This window comes from Triturus cristatus, chromosome 7 (assembly GCF_964204655.1).
Source record: "Triturus cristatus chromosome 7, aTriCri1.1, whole genome shotgun sequence".
Classification (NCBI taxonomy): Eukaryota; Metazoa; Chordata; class Amphibia; order Caudata; family Salamandridae; genus Triturus; species Triturus cristatus.
In genome coordinates, this window is record NC_140590.1 from 1,569,116,782 (window position 1) to 1,569,135,892 (window position 19,111).

At 45.7% G+C, this 19,111-nt stretch overlaps 1 protein-coding gene across 2 annotated transcripts in view; it reads left to right on the forward strand.

Annotated features, from left to right (window-relative positions):
• ZNFX1 (zinc finger NFX1-type containing 1) overlaps nucleotides 1-19,111 on the forward strand; it is a 98,037-nt gene that overhangs the window by 16,974 nt on the left and 61,952 nt on the right. For both annotated transcript variants that reach the window (XM_085619399.1, XM_085619400.1), the window contains exons 3-4: nucleotides 1,831-3,759; nucleotides 8,898-9,029. In XM_085619399.1, the coding sequence (XP_085475525.1) occupies nucleotides 1,831-3,759; nucleotides 8,898-9,029 (2,061 nt within the window). The remainder of the gene's footprint in view (nucleotides 1-1,830; nucleotides 3,760-8,897; nucleotides 9,030-19,111) is intronic.

Sequence of the window (19,111 nt, forward strand, 5' to 3'; positions counted from 1 at the left end):
AATTCGGGTGCGATGACAGCGGTGGGGCCCTGTGGAAGATGTGCGATGGGCAGGGGTCCGTTGGGGCTCCTGAGGGAGTTTTCTTCATGGTCGCGGTGATGAGTTCGACGGTAGCGGGGTCCCAGAATGTGATGGTTGGCTTATCAGTGGCAGTGGTGGTGGGTAGGGGGGTGGTGTCCTGTGCTGATTCGCTGAAGTTGTCTTAGGGGACCTTGATCTTCAGATGGAAGAAGGAGCTGAGCTTGTCGCAGAGTTCCTGGGAGGGTGTGACGTCCGTGGCTTCGCAGGTGGGTTTTGCGAAGTGCTGTATGACGTTGAACAGTTCCTTAGCGTTGGTCGGGACTTTTTCTCTTATGAAGGTCCGTTTGGTGTCTCTTATGTGCTGGTGGTATTCCTTCAGGGCGCTCTTGTGGTTGTTCTGTGCTTCTGTGGGTTTCTGGTTTTGCCAGGTTTTCTCTAGGCATCGGCAGGAGCGTCTTGCTTCTTGAAGTTCTGCGGTGAACCAGGCGGCCTTCAGAGGGCGTTGTTTGGCGGGGTGGCGGAGAGGTGTAGGCTTGTCGGCGCAACAGGCGACCCAACGGTGAAATTCCCTGGCTGCGGAGTTGGTGTCGGTCGTGGCCCTGGGGGTGTTTTCACGGATGGTGGAGTTGAGGTGCTCCTCTGTGACCCTGCTCCAGTTCCGTCGTGGCAGGCGCGGGACGGGCTTGGGTGCGGTGGTGGTGTTGAAGGTGAAGAATTAAAAAGAAGTTTACTGCAGTGAAAAATAAAAGTGTTTTTTGTATACATTGCATGCCTAAGATGAAGGGTCAATTTAGTTTACTTTTGAGTTGTAAATAGCCCCTCATGCATTGCAGGGCACGCTTCCCACAGACTGATACACCAAATAGACAATAGCATATGGTGAGAGGGATAGACTCCTCTGGGTGGAGTCAAAGCACTGCTCTCTGTATATTTTAAAGATTTGCTAACAGTAGGTTATGCAAAAAGCCACTTTTCTCATTGAGCCACCCCTAAAAATGAAGACGTACCCCATGACTTATGTAATATGCAGTCATGCAATATGCTCACTTTATGGTTATTTTGCTGCATAGGAACCACACCTACTGTTTCTTTTCCTGAGTTAAGCACTATAGCCAACTGTAATGTTGTGCATTCTCTTGAATAGTTTAGCAAACTTATTCTTATATTCAATGGAAGAGTCAGCGGGGCTTCCGAGGCCCTAGTGAGAAGACTAGCCAAAGCCTAAAGAGAAAAAAAAATCAGCTATACTGTCTTGGCTCCACATGCCATTGGAATTATTTTAGTCTTTGATTCCATATGTCAACTCAATGGATCAGAGTAAATGAGAAGTGCAATAGCTTTATTTTAACCTTTTGCAGATACAACTAATATGTGCACAACATCAGTGATGATGCCTTTCAACTTTTTAAACTGATTTCAGTGGGACTTGGCTATATTTCTGACTTTCTAACTTAGATCTTGGTTTAAATGAGGCACTTAAGACTCTGATAGTTTGCGTTTATGAGTACGCGAAGCAGTACTACAGAAGTACTCTTCTACATACTCGCATACCTTTTGTGAATTGGAAACTTTTAGCTGTGTATTTGTAAAATTGCACAGAGGGTACATTCCTTTCTATTTGTACCTAGTGTATATGAATATTCCTTGAATATGCTCATTTTATCCTGACTTTTGATGTCTTGGGACCAATTCACAAACGCATGAAAAAGAGTAAGTAAAGAAGTACTACTTTACAAACTCCAGAATGTCTTTGTGAATAGGTCCTCATGTTTCTAGACGTATCTTAAATGTTTTTATTTTTATTTTCAGCGCCTGGAGATCGTTTGAATGGTGGACCTCCAAGGAGAGGAAACCGAGCAGGAGGAGGTCAACCTAGAGGAAACCCGCCCGGTGCAGACCAACCAAGAGGAAATGCACCTGGTGCAGATCACCTACAAGAGCACCCACCAGGAGCAGACCAACTACGAGGATACCCGCCCGGGGCAGACCAGTTAAGAGGAAACCATCCAGTGGGCCCTCCGAGAAGAAACCCTCCGCCCCAGTTTGACCCTTTAGTTGGTCCATTACAAGGTGATGATGGACATAACCCTTTAGGGAGGGGCCCACAGCCTGCTAGGAGGAACCACTGTGGCCAAGGCCATAACAGAGGAAGAGGGCAAAGGAATGGACCTGAAAACGAAGGAAGGAGAGAGCGATATGAGAACCACAATGGTGGCAGAGAGCGAAGGGTTCCGCCACAAGGGAATCCTTGTTTCCAGGATGCAGCACAGGGCCACGAGCAACCTCAGCAGGTGAGGAGGCTGGGCTATAAAGCATTGGAAGAACTCCTTGATAAAGATCCCTCTGAAGTGGTCATCACCCTTGCATCCCACTCTGGGCTGAAGGAGCTGCTCTCCATGCAAGCCATTAAACCTAATTTCCTGGAGCTCATCTGTCAGGTGCTGTGCAAGGCATGTAGCTCCAAAATGGACCGTCAGAGCATTCAGCACCTGTTAGGCATTTTAAAGGATTCAAACTTTCTCAAGATGTGTCTTCCCCAGTATGTTGTGGGCATGATGACTGAGTATTTACCTGCCCGGAGGCACCAGTATCCAGTGCACATTGGGAACATCGTTTCCCTTCTGCAGGAACTGGTGAGTGTCTTCCCAGCAAGTTCTGTCCAAGAAACGTCCATGCTTGTTTCTATCCTACCATCATCAATGAATATCCTGAGGGCATCTGGGGTGGTTATTGCAGAAAATGTGGAGAAGAGTGTGGAAAAAATTCGAACCAATATTCAGCATCTGCAGGAAAGGAGACGAGAAGGAACACTTCGTGTTGACACCTACACTGTTTTGGATTCAGAGGACGATGACCGGGATAGTTACCGCACAGTTACCATTTACCCTACATACAATGAGATTCACAAGAATGACAAACCTTTCCTTCGTCCCAACATGCTCTGTGGGGGATATGAAAGCACTTCCATCTACCTGGACACGCACTTCCGCCTCCTGAGGGAGGACTTTGTCAGACCCCTTAGAGAAGGCATCATGGAGCTTCTTGAGAGTTATGAAGATCAGGGCTTGCGAAAGAGGCGCTTTGATGACATCAGGATCTACTTTGATACACGGATCATTGCTCCCATGTGCTCCTATTCCGGCATTGTCTACAAGGTACAGTTCGACACGCAACCCCTGAAGTTTGTTAGGTGGCAGAACTCCAAGCGTCTTATATATGGCTCCTTGGTTTGCATGTCCAAGGACAACTTTGAAACGTTCTTATTTGCAACTGTGTCGAACCGTGAATTAGAAGACCTGCAGCATGGAATTGTGCAGCTGCGCTTTGAAAAAAGCCAGGAACTCCTGGCAGAAGTCCAGCCCTCTGACTCTTTCCTTATGGTGGAGACCACGGCTTACTTTGAGGCCTATAGGCATGTCCTAGAAGGTCTGCAGGAGATTCAGGAGGAGGATGTGCCCTTCCAGAAATATATTGTAGAGTGCAGTAGAGATGTGGCACCCCCCAGATATTTGCGAATGGGTGGCACCTATGATCTCACATCTTTGCTCGAGAGTGACTCCGGTGCAGAAAAGGCACATGTTGATCCTCCACATTTGCACATGAGTCGCACCATTGACATTCTTCGCCCCGAAGAGTGGCCTTCAAAAGAAGCTCTGCACTTGGATGATTCCCAGATGGAGGCGCTACAACTTGCTCTCACCAAGGAGTTAGCCCTTATCCAGGGGCCACCAGGAACAGGTGAGCCACAGAGAACAACACATTTCCTTACATATGCACTTAACTCTGACCCTTGCCTCTTAGAATTCAGTAATGTCTTGAGATGTCACCTCACACAATTCACGGCATGTTACCTGGTGATATTTTTGTTCATTTGAACCAAAACATACAGGGTCCACCTACTTATAAGGTACATGGGATTGTACCATTGACATTTGAGGTTCTTACAGGCTCCTCTCTATAAATATGCAGAAAAATAGTCCACCATGGTTTGTGCCACCCAGAACCTTATCTTTGATGATTCTTGGCCTTTGCCTTTCACCTTGAGGGCTTGCCTGTTCTCTGTGGCATCTGTGTCGAATGGCTGCCACACCGGATTGACCTTCACTTTGCTTGGCTCTTGTGTGTGGTGAAAATGAAGACTGAGATGCTGGTCACTGTGCGTTAAAAGCCACCAGCACCCTAGAGTTTTAATGAACTGGTTGAAGTGTCTGTAGCACCATTTTATTATTAATCTTGAGCTAACATTATAGCATCACACTGCAAGTAGCAGAATAATAGGAGTCCAGTGTGGGGGAAAAAGAAACCGTAGGCCTTTTTGCTAAATCTGAAAGTGCGCTCCGTGGTAGAAAGGATGTGGCAACGGGTGGCATACCAATTGTCACCGAAGTGAGTGGCTGATAGTATTCAGAGGTTGGAATGCAATATGTGTTGGCAGCATTTTCATGAGCTAGGACATCTGAAAATGAAATGCTGTTAGACTATTGGAAAAAAGGGTTAATCCTAAGAACAAACGTGAAGCTCCATGATTACTCTTTATGTTTTGTAGCTTGGTGCCGTCTGTTTTCAATCTATGATCGCAATATTGCAAACCTTTTTCTCAAAATCAATAGAATATTTAACAAAAACATTAACTTGTGGCCAAGTGCCACAAATTTGTGATGTTTTCAAGGACAAGGTAACCCAAAGGTATAAAAGGGACCATGGGTAAGGATTGTTTTTCAAAGAACAAAAGGCCCCTTAGTTTGAAAATGCATCTAACAATATACATAGAAATTGAATAAGTTCTATGTCACAAAACTTACAAAGAAGAATTTCCGAATATTTATTCAATCACATAATAGGAAGGAACTTAAATGAAAGTGGGAAACAAGAGACAACATACAAAGGAAAACAGCAGGGTAAAAACCATAAAAACTCAGACATTTAAAGGGGAGTGACAATTAACAATATTGCAAAGACCATGTCACAATTTTTGGTACTAGTGCTATTGTACTTATAAATCGGCAATATGCATTAGGCATGGTACTGTGTGTCGACGACATTTCGATCCAGTTAAGCGATATTGGGATCATCATCAGGATTTAGATTATACCTGAGATTAACAATTGTCTGTGAAAAAGACGGGAGGAAAAAAAGTGAAAAATATTTAGGGAAGGTTACAGTAATCATGAAGATCCAAGCTAGATACAGAGAAGGGCGCACTCTCATACCATGCACGGACGTGAGTGAGTGGCGTGCAGCCCAATATGTACAAGGAGGTGTCAAAAAACCTTACAACGTGTAAAAGTGCTTACTAGAGCTACTTAGAGGAATAGAGGGGGGGTGACCCTATAAAAAAAACTGGCCTAGTCATAGATCTGGTGTGATGAGCCAGTGGAATCTCTCGTAGGAAGGGAACTCTACGCGGTAGAGTTAAACAGCAATGATAGCGAACTGGGGGAAACAAGAAAATGGGAGGATGAGTTTGTGGTTGGATGAAAGAACAGTGGTGGAGTAATCTGGAGATTAGAACAAATTGGTGATGGTAAAAAAATCTAAATTTAACCCCAAAAATTAAAAGGTGTGGTGGGTCATGCTGTATTAGTTTCATTGTATTGCCTTGCATTATGTTTCACGTAGTCTGCAGAACACATGTGTGATTTCATGTCCATGAAAAGAATCCAGTAAATACTCCTTCCGTTTTTACAGTGTTTATAGGTTTCGAAAGAGACTGAAACTCCAGAGATTTTGAGCTTTGAAAATCAAGAAAGCAGAGGGTAGTGAAGAAGACAGGGCCAGGGAGGTAAGAGAGTGTGAAGGGTACAGACACACACTCTCTCCACTAATTAGTATACCATTGTTAAGTTGGGTAGTTTTTTGTTAGATTTGAGACCTTACTGAAACAACTGAGTAGTTGATCTGAAACTTGGCAGACAAGTGCATTTTAAGTTGTTTCCATGTTAGCCAACACTTAAACAACCCCAATGCCAACAAAACAAATCTAGCATGTTTTCAACTGCCGGTAAATAGCTGAAGCAGCTTCTAATGAAGTATCCTCTGTTGCTGTGAACAGAACCTTGGGTCCAGATTCACAAATGTTTACATCAGTTAAGTGCTGTGCAGAAATTGAACTTTGCAAATGTAAATTCTACCTTCTGTTTTGCAGGAATTGGACGGGTAATAATTTATGTCCGTCTGTAGAAATAAGGAATGTAGGTTTACCGTAAGGGGCGTAAATACGTGTTAGTAGATGTGTGGCCTGCATTTACCTCTTGCAGATACTTAACCAATGTAGAAATGCTTGTAAATTTGTCCATGTCAAATGTAGGAGTAAGTCGTTTTCCAGGTAGGGAAGGTGGCACCCATTATTTATAGGGGGAAGGAAAAGATGCCAGTGCTAATAAACATTTGTGTGTCATTAATGCATTCAGTTTTCTACCTAAATGACAATCATTTTAGTACTCTCAAAAATGTATGATTGTGGTAGATTTACTCCAGAACAAACTAGGATTTTTTTTGATCCCGAAAACATCGAACGTGTGCTTTAAACATAGGACTGGCCATGTGGAAGCAGATTTCTGATTTATCTTCGCGAGGCTTTGTGACCCGGTATCTGGGAGATCAATACCGATTTCTATGCGTTGTTGATGGCTAGTCCAGTGAGGATTGTTACACCACAGCTACTCATTTCTCTGTCTGATTCTACATGTTCCTGATGGCTATCTTCAGGTTTTAAAGAGGGCCTGCATTATCTGAGGTTGGTAGGGTTGATATCCACAGAAAGTATGTTGTCAAACAACTTTGTGGCTGTACTAGGTTTTGTTTAGCTGAAAATGCTAATTATTGGCCTTTGTTTGTGGTGTTACCTGGCAAGGTCCTGCAGATGACCATTTCTGCTGAGTTTTTGTTGCCATAAGAGAAAATGGCCAGGCGGCCTCTTCCCGTCCCTTGGTAAATGCACGGATGTGTCATGTTAAAGCACCAGCACTGAAGATTAGTATTTAATGATAATTTCAGCATTCATATTGCATCCATCGGTCGCATTGCATGTAGCAGGAGCAAGCGTCATTCTGTACGTCAATCACTGGAAACATGTTTCATCCACCATGTAATTCCCTGCACTAGATCGTATGAAAATACTTGAAGGACAGGTTGATGCACACCAAGCAGGAACCGGGAATGTGTCTTTTAAGTGGGATGGGGCAGCATAGAATTTTTGCAGTTATTTTAAGTGTTAGGAGGAACCACTTCTTTTAAAAACATGATTTCCAATTTCTATGCCTTTTCACTAGGGCTCTTGCCCATTCACTGTAAAGCTCTTTATTATAACTTCCTTTTTCTGAACAATACACCATCCCGGAAAGTACCTGAGAAACTAAAGTTATTTATAACATTTTTTAAAAAGGCCCAATGTCAATGACTGCCTATGGGGTGATTTCCAATGTGACCAATCTAGAAAACGAAACTAAACTACATCTACAGTTAGTGAACTGGTCAGACGGTATTTGGCTATAGCAGAATACCAAAACAAAGGCAATAGGCATGATTACATGCTTAATGTTATTATATGTAGACTGACAACATATTGCCACCACTGGCTTCATGGTGCTGGAGGCAAAAAAACTGCCAGCGCCATTGCCTGACTCAGAAAGTAAGACAATCCTTCATTTCTTAGTATCTTTGTGAAGCTCCAATGATATTAGATGTCTTAATTCCCTTGGTCGTGAATTAACAACTTGGCGCCTGAATATCTGAGGGAACGCCCATGCAAACGTGCCATTTTGAGCCACACGATGTGGCAGAGAAATTGACATTCTAAATGCAGTAGCCGTGGTCAAGCATAATGCTGAAAGGCTTTGGCATTCAAAACCTCTGTCCAGCAGCTAAATGGAGTAAGCACCCGTGCTGCTTCTCCACGTCATCAGATTTCCGCATGTGCAGTACAGTTCATATCGCAAAAAATATGCATCCCTTGTACTCTATTGATTCTGTATTCTGAAAACCCAGATAGAGGCTGTTAAGCGATTACATGCTAGAATAATCTACAAAAAAGCAACTACCATAGCAGGCATGTGCTAGGGAAGAAATTGTAAGAATTATGTAATGAGTTAGAGAAAATGGAATCATGCACTCGACACTGCATAATCTGTACCATAAAGGATAGGACGTATCCTAAGCACAACGCTTACTTTCCTCGCTTCTCTCTTTCTCCCACTCCTCTCTCTGAGCCTGATTCAGAAAGGGCCTCCGCACTCATGGCAAAGACCTTGCAGTCGTAGTAGAACCTCCGCAATGCCGTTTCTCCTAGCGCAGGTCTCGGCACGAGTGCATGGCCCCTGCCACGACTCCTGGGCCTTCGAGTGTGGAGGCCCTTTGTGAATCAGGCCCAATGTCTCTGTCTCTTTCACCACCTCCACCATCCTCCAGCAGCACAGGCTGAAATAACTGTGTCCAAGTTGCGCTTTTAACGGTACTGGGCATAGTTTCGTTGATGGGTTGACACCATAATATTCTTGATCTTGTGGTGACAATGTGTTAGAACCTGGTGATGGGTTGACAGTATGATGGAGCCTCTGATGATCATCTGCTTTTGTTAAGAGCCTGGGTGACATAAAGTAGATCACACAGCACTTGTGGTACAACCTGTGGGGAATCAATGACATTGTGGTAAAGCCAACCATTATGACTTTGTAATTGAGATTCAGTGATGTGGTCACATTGTGTAAGAGCATGTGTGATGTAGTCACAGTCATATGTGCTATATTACTATTGTCATATTCTTGAGGTACACATCTCTAGCTGACTCCTTTGCAGCGGTCTTTCTTCCACACCGACCAGTCCTTTTTGAAGTGCTTGTCCATGGTACCATAGTGTAATTTGCCTTTCTGTTCTACCAGGTAAAACTTATGTTGGCCTGAAGATCGCGCAGGCACTTCTCACGAATGACCACGTGTGGCAGATCAACCATCGAACATTTCCCGTCCTTGTCGTTTGCTACACAAACCATGCCTTGGACCAGTTTCTAGAAGGTAAGGTGCTTGAGTTTTTTTAATCTATGAAGGGGAAGAGATCATTTTGAGGAGGGACAACCCCGAGAGGAGGATTGTTACCTAAAGGGATATATGTTGTTCTATAAAACTGACTTCTTGATTTTGATTGGGGTTTTTAGGACTATCTAGTAGTTTGCAGATCTGATCCGAAGTCGCATGACAATGTGCATTTGGCATGTAGTTCGCAATACAATATAAACAACTAAATAAATGACCCCTAGATACAGTGTATCGTCACTTTTCCACGCTCCACTGCTCAAGTTTACAGTGTACTGTTCAGCGTCGGATTGGTAACGCAGGCGCTTGGGCAATGCCCAAAGGGCCGGTGTCCAGTTCCAGCTGTGGGCTGCTTTTTTGAGCAGTCTGGGGGCGATTTGGCGGTGTCTGCATTGTTTGGATAGCGCCAGTGGGTGCCTGAGTGGCCTTTCTGGAGGCAGATGGGCGCCCATTACCTCCCTCTTATCAAAGGGCAGAGGTGTCACTCCCTTTCTCTCGCTGGGCCGGCCTATTAACATATGCATATTGAGCGGGGGCAGGGGGCCTGAGCAAAAGTGGCCTCACTTGTATTGAGGTACGTTTCACCAGTGTAAACTAATCTATGCATTTTTTTACCCCCCCCCCCCACTTTTTAATAAAACTGCGCCGAAGCAGTGTTTTACAAAGGCAATTTGCAAATGTGGGCTACTTTTTTTTTAGGTTGCCCGGGCCGATTTTTAATCCCAATCCAACCCTGGTACTGTTGCATGGTAGTTGGTTCAGTTGTGTTTAGTGTTGGCACACTTGCAAGAAAAAAATACCTGCCAGTTGTTGTTGTTTTAAGAGCCTACAAAGGCCTGGATGTGAGACTAAATAGGACTGTAAACCAAATCGTATGTATTCATTTGTAACATGGCTTTTCTGTCTTTGTTTACTTTAATTATTAATGCAAAAACAACCGTTGATGGACAGAATGCAGAACAATGTCATACATTCACCCCAATACAGAGATCTGGGGCTAAATCCATCGTTTTTTTGCTCACCATGCCATTCCAGTTTGAACCCAGCCATATGCAAATCAGTCTTGACCCTGTGTCTCATGGGAACAGTCCAGCCCGAACTGCCAAGCCAGGTCCTCCCTGGACTGGAAACAAGCATCCTAGGACCGGTTTCAGGGTTTCACCCCTCCTCAGCCAGGATAGCTTGATTCCAGTGGCATGGAGAGCACGGGACTCGCGTCTGAGCATACCCATCCCACTCGGAGTGACAAATGCAAAAACAACAGTTAATGGACTGGAGTCAAGCTATCCTGGCTGAAGAGGGGTGAAACCCTGAAACCGGTCCCAGGATGCTTGATTCCGGTCCAGGGAAGACATGGCTTGGCAGTTCGGACTGGACTGTTCCATGAGGCACAGGGTCAGACTGATTTGCATATGGCCATGTCTGAACTGGGGTGGCGTGGTGAGCAAAATAACGATGGATTAAACCCAGATCTGTGACTGGGGGCGAATGTTTTGCCAATGTGCAACATTCCATCCATCATCTTGTGTGTTTTACTTTAATTATTAGTCACAAACCATTAACACAGCTCTAGAACACATACAAAAGTGCTTTCTATTTATATTTGCTAAATGTAAGGGCTAAAAATACTGGCTTTAGGTGATTTTGCTTATTTACATGCCGCTTGGGACATCAAAATACCAGTAGTACCAGTAAAAAACCGGTCAGGTGGCAACTCTTGTTGTGCTGTCTTGGACTTTTTCACTTCATATTTAAGTCCATAAAGAAAGTGACTTTAACAACCTAAGCTTAGTGATTTGCTTCTATGGTGATTATCTTAGTTAAATAAGTACATGTACTGTTGCTCTACTCACAGTTGAGACTATTCAGCTCACGCGTAAGTGAAAGATTTTTACAGTATAGTCACGATGACAACCTGCATGAGATGATTTTAATTCAAAAATATATTCTTTATTTATTAAAAAAACTTTCTTCATTGATTTTATAGTTTTTGACACTCCAGGATATGCAGTATAGCATTGCATGATAGAGTACTAGCTGACTATCCGAGTATAAGAGTATGCTTATCGTTTTAGTTTGCCACTTGTCAAACTTGTTGTGTTCGAACCTGCAAGTATATCGTCGATATGGTCAACAACTCCATAACAATAAACATCAACAATACCATATTAATGTATGTCGAGTAATTGCATCTTATGATCAATGTGAAAGTAAGTAATGAACTTTATCAAACTGAAATTTAAAAACTTTCCACTTTCAGTTTTATATATGTTCCCTGTGGTGGATATAGGGGTTCAGTGTGCAGTTGGGTCTGCGGGGTGCACCGGCATCTGGTCGATGTCGGGGTGAGGGCGAGGCCCGCCAAGCACTAGGGGGGTTTCAAAATAAACTTGCCTCAGTACTTTAAGCATGTAGAATTAAAGCACTAGATTGCAGCTCCAAAAAATTGCTAGTTTGAAGTTTTAGAATCCTTTTTGCCTAATTGTGCATCTGAATTCCTTGAATAGAAAGTCAATTGGGACATCTATAGTTTTCTGTGACGTTGGACAGCATGAGTGTGTGAGTGTGAGAGTGTGCTTGCACAAGATGTGTGTGTGAGCTTCAGGAGGGCGTGTAGACTAAAATGAGGGATGTTGGGCTGAGGGATTTTTGTTGAGACATCTGGGTGTGTGTTGGACATTCACCATTGTATTAGTGCTTCCGGAGTGTGTTGTGGTATTCAGAGGGTTTGTTCAGTAGCGGTGGCTGGTATTGTGAAGTGGTGAGGCGTGGGGGAGGGGAATGCAAACTAAAAAAATATTTTTTTATAAATATTAAAATTACACTTATCTGCTCTGACATCCACCGCCTTCCTCCCGATCCTCGCCTCCCGGACGTCCGGGAACTGCTGCACACTGTGCATGCTCCCAGCTCCCAATCCTAGTGCTGTTCACATGCTGGGAATGCTAATCTCAGCATGTGAGCAGCGCTGGGATTGATCTGAGTGCATCAGTTCAATACTCAGACATGGACTGGAAGCCTGTGTTGGTTTCTCCACCCAGCTGTACAAAACAGCTAGGTGGAGAAAGGCTAAGTGCGCATGACGGTTTGACTGGCCAAACTGTCATGCCCACTTGGTAGTGCCCACCACTCCACGCTCCTCCCTTTTGCTGCAGCATCAGAATGAATGGCCCCGTCCCTCCCTTGGCTTGCAGCCTGTAGGACAACAAATAAAATGATAATAAAAATGTTTTATTATCCTTTTATTTTTGTTGGTTGCTTCTGCTGGCTTTCAGCAGGGGAGGGTGGAGACGCTTCTCCGCCATAACGGAGAAGTCCCCCTGGGTTTGTTGGAGTATCACTGGAACGCTTTGTGGCTTTTGGAGCATATGATGGAGCATGAAGAGACTGTGTAGATAAATATGAAGTGTATGTTGGGGCATGAGGGTGTGTTCTGGGAAAAAGAGAAGTGTGTTCTGTAGCATTGCAGTATATGTTTTGATTTTGGCAGTGAGGCATATCACTGGAAGTGTGTGAGCGGTCATCTGAGCAGTCGTTGTGGCATTCAGAGAGGGTGTTGTGGAATTAAGGGTGTATACTGGGGTAATGGACTTTACTGCAGGCATTGTAAGTATGTATATGGTCTGAGATGTTTGTATTTAAACCTAAATGGTCAATGTAATGCCAGGAGGAGAGTTGACTGTGGTATATGGTGTGCCGGGGTGACTGAAAAAATGTTTTGTAGGATCAAGTCATATTGATTGAAGCACGCAGGGTGGTTTTCCAATAGCTGTACTTGTTGCGTTGCAGTGTGTTAAGATCCTGGCCTGTGTGATGGGGAATAGGGGTTGTGGGGTGGGCATTGGGCGTGTGTTTTGGTATTGGGTTTGTGTTGGAGCACTGATGTGTGTTTGACATGGCTTTTATATGTGCGAGGGCGTTAGTAATTAGTGTGTTGGGAAGTCCATAGTGTATGTTGGTGGTATCAGAGTTGTGTTCTTGGTACAAAGGTAATGTGTGCTGATGCCATCAGAGTTTTGTGTTGAGGCAGTGGATGCTAGGGCTCAGAAAGTGTGTTTTTGGCATCTGGCTTATTTTGGGCCATGGCGTGTATTTAGTTTGTGTCACAGATCAGATCAATCCCTCCTTCAAATGAGCCCCTAAGCAGAAGTTCTAGAAGAACTTGCTTGAGCTATACCCTTCTCCTGAACCTGCACTCTCCAAACTACTTTTTAAGAGTCTCCCCAACATGTGCTACTGTACTGTAAATTCCGGCTAAATTGCATGATTTCTGACTGTATATTGTATTACTGTTAATATGATTTTAAAGTGCTCCTCCAACTTGTGTTGGGGTCATGATGCACTTTATCAAGAAACTAGCTAAATAAATATATAAACAGGAGTGAGTATTGGGTACATGGGTGTGAGATTTAACATAAAGGATGCATGTTTTGTTGTTTCACAATTGGGCATGAAGATTTTGTGTCTGACCAGTTAAATGCTGAGCTCTAGCTTGTGTGTAGAAGAATTATGAGTGTATGTGTGTGTGCAGTTCTGGCAACAGATGTTGGTGTTTGGGCATCATGAATGTGTGCACAGACTTCATAAGTGTGCACGGACATCAGGACTCTGTGTATTTTGGCGTTATGAGTGTCTCTGCATGCATCATGATTGTAAACGGATGCATTGGACTTTAGTGCTTGGTTATCAGAATTAAGATAGGATCATCAAAAAGTGTTATAAATATGCAGACTCTGTTGACACACTAGGCTGTAGGGTGTTATGTTATGTTAATTCAACTTCTAAAGCGCAACAGTTACCCTGGGGTGTCTTGGCGCTGAGCACTGCCTAATGGATAGCTGTGGTGTAAGGTGTTTATAAAGTGAATAACCAGGTTTTTAGCCCCTTCCTAAATGAAAGAGGCTTGGTTGTGTTTCTGAGGTGGACAGGTAGATTGTTCGATTGTTCCAGGCCTTTGAGGCACATGTGATAAAGCTCCCACCACCCCAACATGCTTTTTTAACTGGGGGAACTAGCTTTTTCCCTCCCATAGAACAAAGGGTCCTTCTGGGAACATACCATTGGAACCGTTTTTTTAGGAAGTCCGTGCCCACTCCCTTGAGGGCCTTAAAAAACGTGCAGAGGGCTTTAAATTGTGCCCATTGCTTAATGGGGAGCCAATGAAGTTGCTTTAATTCTTTCTTAACCGAGACAAACCCAGGTGTCCCCGTCAACAACCTGGCTGCCGCGTTTTGAAGTCTATTTAGGTGTTTTGTTTAGATATTCAAGTATAGACTATTACAATAGTCTAACCGTGACATGATGAGGGCCATGACCACTGTCCTAAGGCTGTCTTCCGGAAGAAAACGCGTTATTTTCCTTAGGATTCTGAGGAGGAAAAAACTCGTTGAGCTGGCCCCACTTATCTGGTCCCCGAAAGTGAGTCTGTTATCCACTATGACCCCCAGGTGCTTCACTTTCTTGGTAGGGTCTGGCTGAGTTCCCAATTCTTCCGGCCACCAGTCGGGCATCCAGAGGTTCAAGTTGTTGCCAAATGTGATGACCTCTGTTTTGCCAGAATTAGGTTTCAAGCAATTTGAGGACATCCATCCCGTGATACCTCTCATACAATCAAGAAATCTTGATCCTGTTTCGGCCTCTTGCCCATGCCTGAGGGACAGCACTATTTGCGTGTCATCTGCGTAGGATGTCAATTGGAACCCAAAAGACCTTATCAGGGCCGCCAAAGAGGACACGTAAACATTAAAAAGCGATGGGCTGAGGGACGAGCCCTGTGGCACCCCACATGGAGGGGAGAAAGGTTTGGACCTATCTTTGTGTAGGTCCACCATTTGGGTTCTATCTGAGAGAAAAGATCTCAGAAGGTTCCATGCATTGCCTTGTACCCCTGCCTCTGATAAACAGTCTATCAGAATCTTATGATGAACCGTGTCGAAGGCTGCCGAGAGATCAGCATGGTCATGACCGCGTTGCCTCCAAGGTCTAAGGCCTCTCTTACTTCCTCTGTAGATTTTATCATGGCCAACTCAGTGCTATGATCAGCTCTGAATCCATAGTGTGTTGGGTCTAATATATCATTTGTCTGAAGGAACAAGCTAAGTTGGGCATTCTCAATCATTTTTGCCGGTAGGGGGGAGACACGAGATAGGACTATAATCATTTGGATCCTTGGGATCGAAGTTCTGTTTTTTGAGCAGTGGAAGAATAGATGCAGTTCTCCATTTTTTGGGAAACTGGCCGGATTCGAAAATGGCGTTGAACAGGGGGGTAAGGGCTGTACCAATAATCTCCGGGATTTGTTAGATTACAGACGATGGACACGGGTCCAAAGGAGAGCCTGATCCGATGTTATCCAGGAGTTTAATAGAATCTTGTATCTCTAATGGTGTGAAGCTATCAAGCGTCGATATCACTTTGGAACCACTAGACCCCACCCTGACTGCCGCGACAATGCCCTCTTTCTGGATAAGCGTAAAAGAGGAGAAAATTGCTTCCACCCTTTGCTGAAAAAAGGCGGCTAAGTCTTCACATAATTCCGGACTGCTCAGATTTTTGGAGATGTTGGGGGCGGTGAGTTTAGTTATTGTTTTAAAAAGTTCTATTGAGGAGGATTTTGCTTGGGCGATATGCTCCGAAAAGAACGTCCTTTTAGTGTCAAATAATCGTTTTTTGTAGAGGATCAGACTTGACTTATACGCTTCTTTATCAATACTATTGTAGCCTCTTCTCCAGGCTCGCTCTAGTCATTTACAGGTGTGTTTTTGCTTTTTAATTCTTCTGAATACCAGGGGGCTGATGGCTGGGCCCGCTTCGGAGTCCATAGTTTTACGGGAGCTAATTTGTTACAAGCGGCATCTACCCATTCCGTGTAGGCGGAAGTAGCATCGTCAACTCTAGATGAGAAAGTGGGAGCAGTTGCCTTGAGTAAGTCTCCTAACTCCGCATTATTGATATCTTTCCAGGCCCTTATTTCTATCTTTTCCTTTGGCTCTAGTATGTCTTGATGGCAGTTTGGATGCATCAATTCAAATTGAATGGTGGTGCGATCTGTCCAGGGGAGAGAAAAAACCTCGGTACAGATCAGGTTGGGATTGTTGGAATAAATCCTGTCTAAAGTAAGTCCCGCCGCATGGATGGGGCCCACTACCAGTTGCCTGAGGTCCCCCACATTCATCACTAGTCCCAATCTAATAGTGTCAGGGTCGGTGAGATTCTCAAGATGAAAGTTAAAATCGCCCATCGCTGTGCACGAATTTGAGCAAAGTCCCTCTTCCAGTAGCGTTCCAAGGGACTCCAGAAAATCACCTCTGTGGCCAGGGGGTCGTTAGAGAAGGATCCCCTTAAGTGTATTATGACAGGAGGTACGTATACTATTTTTTAAATATTTTTTTTTAAAACAAACTTTATTAAGATTTTCCATGAGAAGGAGCAATAAGTTACAAACTGCATGAATCACATTAAGTATATATAGGGCAGAGGAGACAATGCAGGCATCTTGTGCAAACCTGTAAATAATGTAGTATATTCGTCAATACATTCCTAAAATGCCTCAGGACGGCCTGAAGGCCTCCAACCATGTACATTGCTATGTATTACATACCCATCCTTCAAGATACTTTACCCACGGGGAGCGGTGCCCGCCCAACAATCCTCCAACTCCCAATCCCACCCTGAACCCACCCACCATACCAAACCATGCCACAAAAATTCAGTCTGAGGGCTGTAGAGCATTCCCCTGGGGGAGGGGTGGGGGGGGAGAAAGAAGAGGGGAAGGAAACCACACCCTAAGCGTGCGGTAGGGGAAGGAAGGCGGCTAAACAGTGCAGGAAGAGGGGAGAACTAGATAAATGAAAAGTGGAGTACGGGTGGGAGGCGCAGACCACCACCCACTGGGAAGTGGCTTCAATCATTCGGGATACTTCATCACCCAGTGCCAGGGGACAGGTTCTAGCAATCCCCATTCTTATCCGCCGACATGCACCCCGGCTCATACAGGGGGACTCTGGGGAGCAGGTCCCTGCAGCCCCCTCCACCTCCCCCACTTCACTCTTAAACAGCTCAGTCAGGTGTGCCCATTCTAGGGATATAGGACGCTTGCGCAGCCCCCAACTCTCCTCGCGGTGCAGGGCCTCTCGCTCCACCACCGACCATCTCAACACCTCCTCTCCCCAGCCCTCTACACGCGGTGGGGCACGAGACTTCCAACGCTGTGTTATCAGGCGCTTTGCCAGCATTAATGTCAGATTGGCAAAACGACGCAACAGTTTCGCTTTAAGGGGGAGCGGTAAAAGGCCCAATAAACAAGCCTCTGCTGCGTCCCAGGAGGGGCGTTCGGTGATTGTACTTAAGACTTGCGTTATCTGTGAGAAAGTGCCATCTTTCTTGCATGGTATGCCCCCACTTTTTGCTAAATTGCTGAATGTACTTCGATTGAGTGTACCCTGGGTTCCTGCCAATCAGGTGCCCAGGGCCTATGTTCCTTCCTTAAACCACACAAACTCCAAATTGGCAAACCCTAGCCACATGTCAGCCCCTAGTAAATGGTACCCTAGGTACCCAGGGCCTTGTGACCAGGGAAGGCCTCTAAGGGCTGCAGCACTCATTGTGCCACCCTCAGAGGCCCTGTACCCTTACACACACACACTGCCCTTGCAGGCTGAGTGTCTGGGTGCAGGACAAAACAAAGAGTCGACATGGCACACATCACTGTGTACCATGCCCATCACCTACACTGCCAAGGCATATGTCAGCCACCCCTCTAGCTGGGTGCATTACGCCTATGGTGTGGGCACAGGAGCAGGAGCCCTGTGCCCCTACAGTACCCGGGTCCATTCCTGGGCACTGTAAGTGCAGTGCTGTCACTTAAGAATACATGGTGCTGAGAGCTTGTCAAACACGAGCTCCACAGCACCATATTGGCAACACTGAAGCCTGGGAAGTTTGGTATCAAACTTCTCAGCACATTGAACCCACACTGATGCCAGTGTAGGATTTAATGTACTAAGCACCCCAGAGGGCATCTTAGAAGATGCCCCCTTACAGCTAACTTGCAATCCACGTCTGCTCTGAGGCTGCCCAGGCTGCCACACAGCAGACACGTTGCTGGACCCCTGGGTGGGAGAGCCCCTGCTCTCCCGGGCCTGCAACAATGCACATCCTGGGTGAGGTGAGAAATCTCCTCCCCCAGGATGAGCAAAGGGAAGCTTCAAAGGCATGCCGCCAGTTGGAGTTTCCCCAGGCCACTGCAACCCCCCACTCTGGCGGGAAGCTTGGCCGGAAACCCCATACAAGGACAGGGGATGTGCCAGCCTGCCCACCCCACCCCTCAGGTGGGGGAGGCGAGGTGAAGCACATCTCCGGGCTCTCGCCATCTTGAAGATGGGAGGCCCTACCCTATCAGGATTAGGCTACTGCCCCCCTCCCACAGGAGAGAGGCAGGATAGGGGGTGTACCCACCCCAGGACAAGGACCCATTGGTCCCTGGCCTTCACCTACCTGTAACGCCCCTAAATCTAGTATTTAGGGGCCCCCTGAACCTTCCTTCCTCAGATTCCAGATAGAAAAACGACAAGAAGAGCAAGAAGAACAAAGACCTGCCCTGCAGCTGCTAAAAAGAGAAGAAGACACCAACTGCTTTGGCCCCAGCCCTACCGGCCTGTCGACTCTCGAACCTGCACCAGCGCGGCATCCCACGTGGCCAGCAACCTCACCAACCCCGGAGGACCTGGCTACCCTTTAGCTCTAAGCCCCTGGGACTCCCACGAGTAGAGGCTCTACTCAAGAAACCTACTTGCTATCCCTGGCACCAGCCCGGGACCGCGGACCCAACACACTCTGCACCAGCCAAGCCTGGCCAGTGCCGGAGTGGACAAAGACCCAGAGGACGACCCCACGGCGACTGTGACCCAGAGTCCGGCACCCAAGGACCCCCCTCGACATCCCGGAAGAAGCCTGCAGCCTCAGAACCAAGTGCCACCCCAGCCGCGATCAACCAGAGGGTAAGATTCCCGACGTCAAAAGGCACCCCTGCACCCGGCGCCCTGCGACCCCCTGTGCCCAATCCC